This window comes from Ailuropoda melanoleuca, chromosome 4, assembly GCF_002007445.2.
Source record: "Ailuropoda melanoleuca isolate Jingjing chromosome 4, ASM200744v2, whole genome shotgun sequence".
In the NCBI taxonomy this organism is placed as follows: Eukaryota; Metazoa; Chordata; class Mammalia; order Carnivora; family Ursidae; genus Ailuropoda; species Ailuropoda melanoleuca.
Genome location: NC_048221.1, coordinates 59,767,245 through 59,769,503, shown reverse-complemented (window position 1 = coordinate 59,769,503; position 2,259 = coordinate 59,767,245). Strand labels below are relative to the sequence as shown.

Sequence of the window (2,259 nt, the reverse complement as noted above, 5' to 3'; positions counted from 1 at the left end):
TCTGTATTTTTTTATTTTTTGACTAACTGTATGGAAAGTTGTCAGTAAAGCCTTTGTCAGAGGATGGATTTAAAAAAAAAAAAAGAAAGAAAGAAGTCAAGCAGAGAAAGACAATTATCATATGGTTTCACTCATTTGCGGAACATAAGGAATAGCAGGGAGATTGGTAGGAGAAAGAAGGGAAGAATGAAGNGACTGAACCACAAGACACTATGGACTCTGGAAAACAAACTGAGGGCTTCAGAGGGGAGGGGGTTGGGGGATTGGGCTAGGCCAGTGATGGGTGTTAAGGAGGGCATGTATTTCATGGAGCACTGGGTGTTATACGCAAACAATGAATCATGGAACACTACATCAAAAAATAAGGATATACTGTATGGTGACTAACATAACAGAATAAAAAATTAAAAAAAAAAAAAAAAGAAAAAAAGGGCNAGAATAAAAAATTAAAAAAAAAAAAAAAAGAAAGAAAGAGCTTATTGACTTGACTGAGTAAAAGACCAACCTTGGTTTGTTTTCCAAGCTTCAAATGGCTATACATGCATACCTAATTAATGAATCAATTCACACCTTAAACTACCTCCTCCTCTCAAATTTTCCAATTCTGTTGATTTTATTACCATCCTTGGAGCTCCACAACTGTAAACTTGAGGTTCATCTGTTCATTTTCTCTCTCTGACCTCCTCCTGATGTAGCCTAAGGGCTGCTCAATCTCCCTTCAGAACCTTTTTCATTACCAATGTCTTTCCATTTCCAATATCATAGCTCTATTTAAGGCCATTATCTGGTTATATCAGTGCACCTACTGCTTTTCCTGACTCCTCCTTCTAAGCTTACTGTTCACATCTATGATATTAAAATGCAGAAGCAATGTACAAAAATCTTTTTAAAACTCAGAAGAAATGCCTCTAGCTTCCAGTTGCCTTCAAAATAAAATATAAGCCCCTTAGTTTGCGATTCAAATTTCTTGTCCTTTATTTATGTTGATCTCTCCCATTTCCCTAAGCCACTCCCATACCAGAATACCTTGTCACACAAAAGATCTGTGTGCATACCTTGTATGTTCTTCTCCTCTTTGCCTTGTTCCACCTAGACAGCCTTCCCATTCTTTTCCTTCTCCTTTTATTAGCACTGGGCTCATCCTTGAAGTTTTGTCTTACTTATCAAGTTCTCAATCAGATCTTTCTTTGTCACTTTAATAAATGGACATCTTTCTCTAATTCAAAGAAAACATTAAAATTTTATATATGGACATACTTAATGTTCTCAAATTTAATGTTTTCTTCCCAAAGGTTGGCTGACTGCTCCTATAATTGATATGACATGGTATAATTAGGCACAGGTATAGATAATATGTTACTCCAACTTTTTTTAATCAGTATTTGATGGCGTCCCGCAGAGAACATGATTCCAGGTTCTTCTCTGTCACAACTGAGCTATGTGATCTGTGAGAAAACAAAACATGTGTCTAAACCTTGTGTATGTGAGACAGGCAAAAGCCATAGCTTAACTCTGGCACGTCCGTCTTTGGTTGCAGTGGATGAGCATCCCTTTCGCCCTGTCGCATTCTGCAGTCACCGACATTGGGTACACTGCTCTGCATGCCAAATACCAAAAGCCTTGGCTGGGGACCATTGAATCATTTGAAGTCTACACTTGGCTTGATAGTTTTCTGCTGTTGGTAAGTAATGCCCTTACCTGAGGAATGCAGTCTCATTTTTCCTAAAATTAACCGCATTTTTAAGATTGAAGGTTTATATGTAAATTTTACTTACTGGCTCATGTCTATTTCTGCACTGACTACTTCCTGTTGGAAGGATGGAGCCACTTACTGACTATGGTAGCTGACTGGCGCCCAAGTGGAGAGAGAAGCCTTAAAGAGAGAATGTCTACAGTGTGATGTATGGTGCATCCACATTTCTATTGTGCTTGCATGTAAAGAACACCATGCCCTACCCCCAGGGACTTGCCTAATCTGAGGTCAAGCCACCTACAAGTTTTAATTTGGATTAAGGCATTAAAACAAGCTTCTTCTGAAATAAGTAACCCACTCAGTCTAATTACCGAGTAAGTAAATTATTGCCAAAAGGCTTTTAGTGCAGACAGAAGTTGGGAAAGGAGGTGTCATTCAGGAAAGATGCCAAGAAGGAAGTGCTGGGAAGTCAGAGACAGCTTAGGAACTTGCAGGACTTTGGGGTGAAGGTGTTGGTAGTGAGACGTGGGGCACAGAAGAAATAAAGGCAGATCACAGATTAAGGG

At 38.9% G+C, this 2,259-nt stretch overlaps 1 protein-coding gene across 1 annotated transcript in view; it reads left to right on the top strand.

Moving 5' to 3' along the window:
- The window catches only part of SLC5A7 (solute carrier family 5 member 7), a 22,832-nt gene that overhangs the window by 4,611 nt on the left and 15,962 nt on the right, over positions 1-2,259 (top strand). Inside the window, exon 4 of the mRNA XM_034657264.1 lies at positions 1,538-1,681. Coding sequence (XP_034513155.1) covers positions 1,538-1,681 — 144 coding nt within the window. The remainder of the gene's footprint in view (positions 1-1,537; positions 1,682-2,259) is intronic.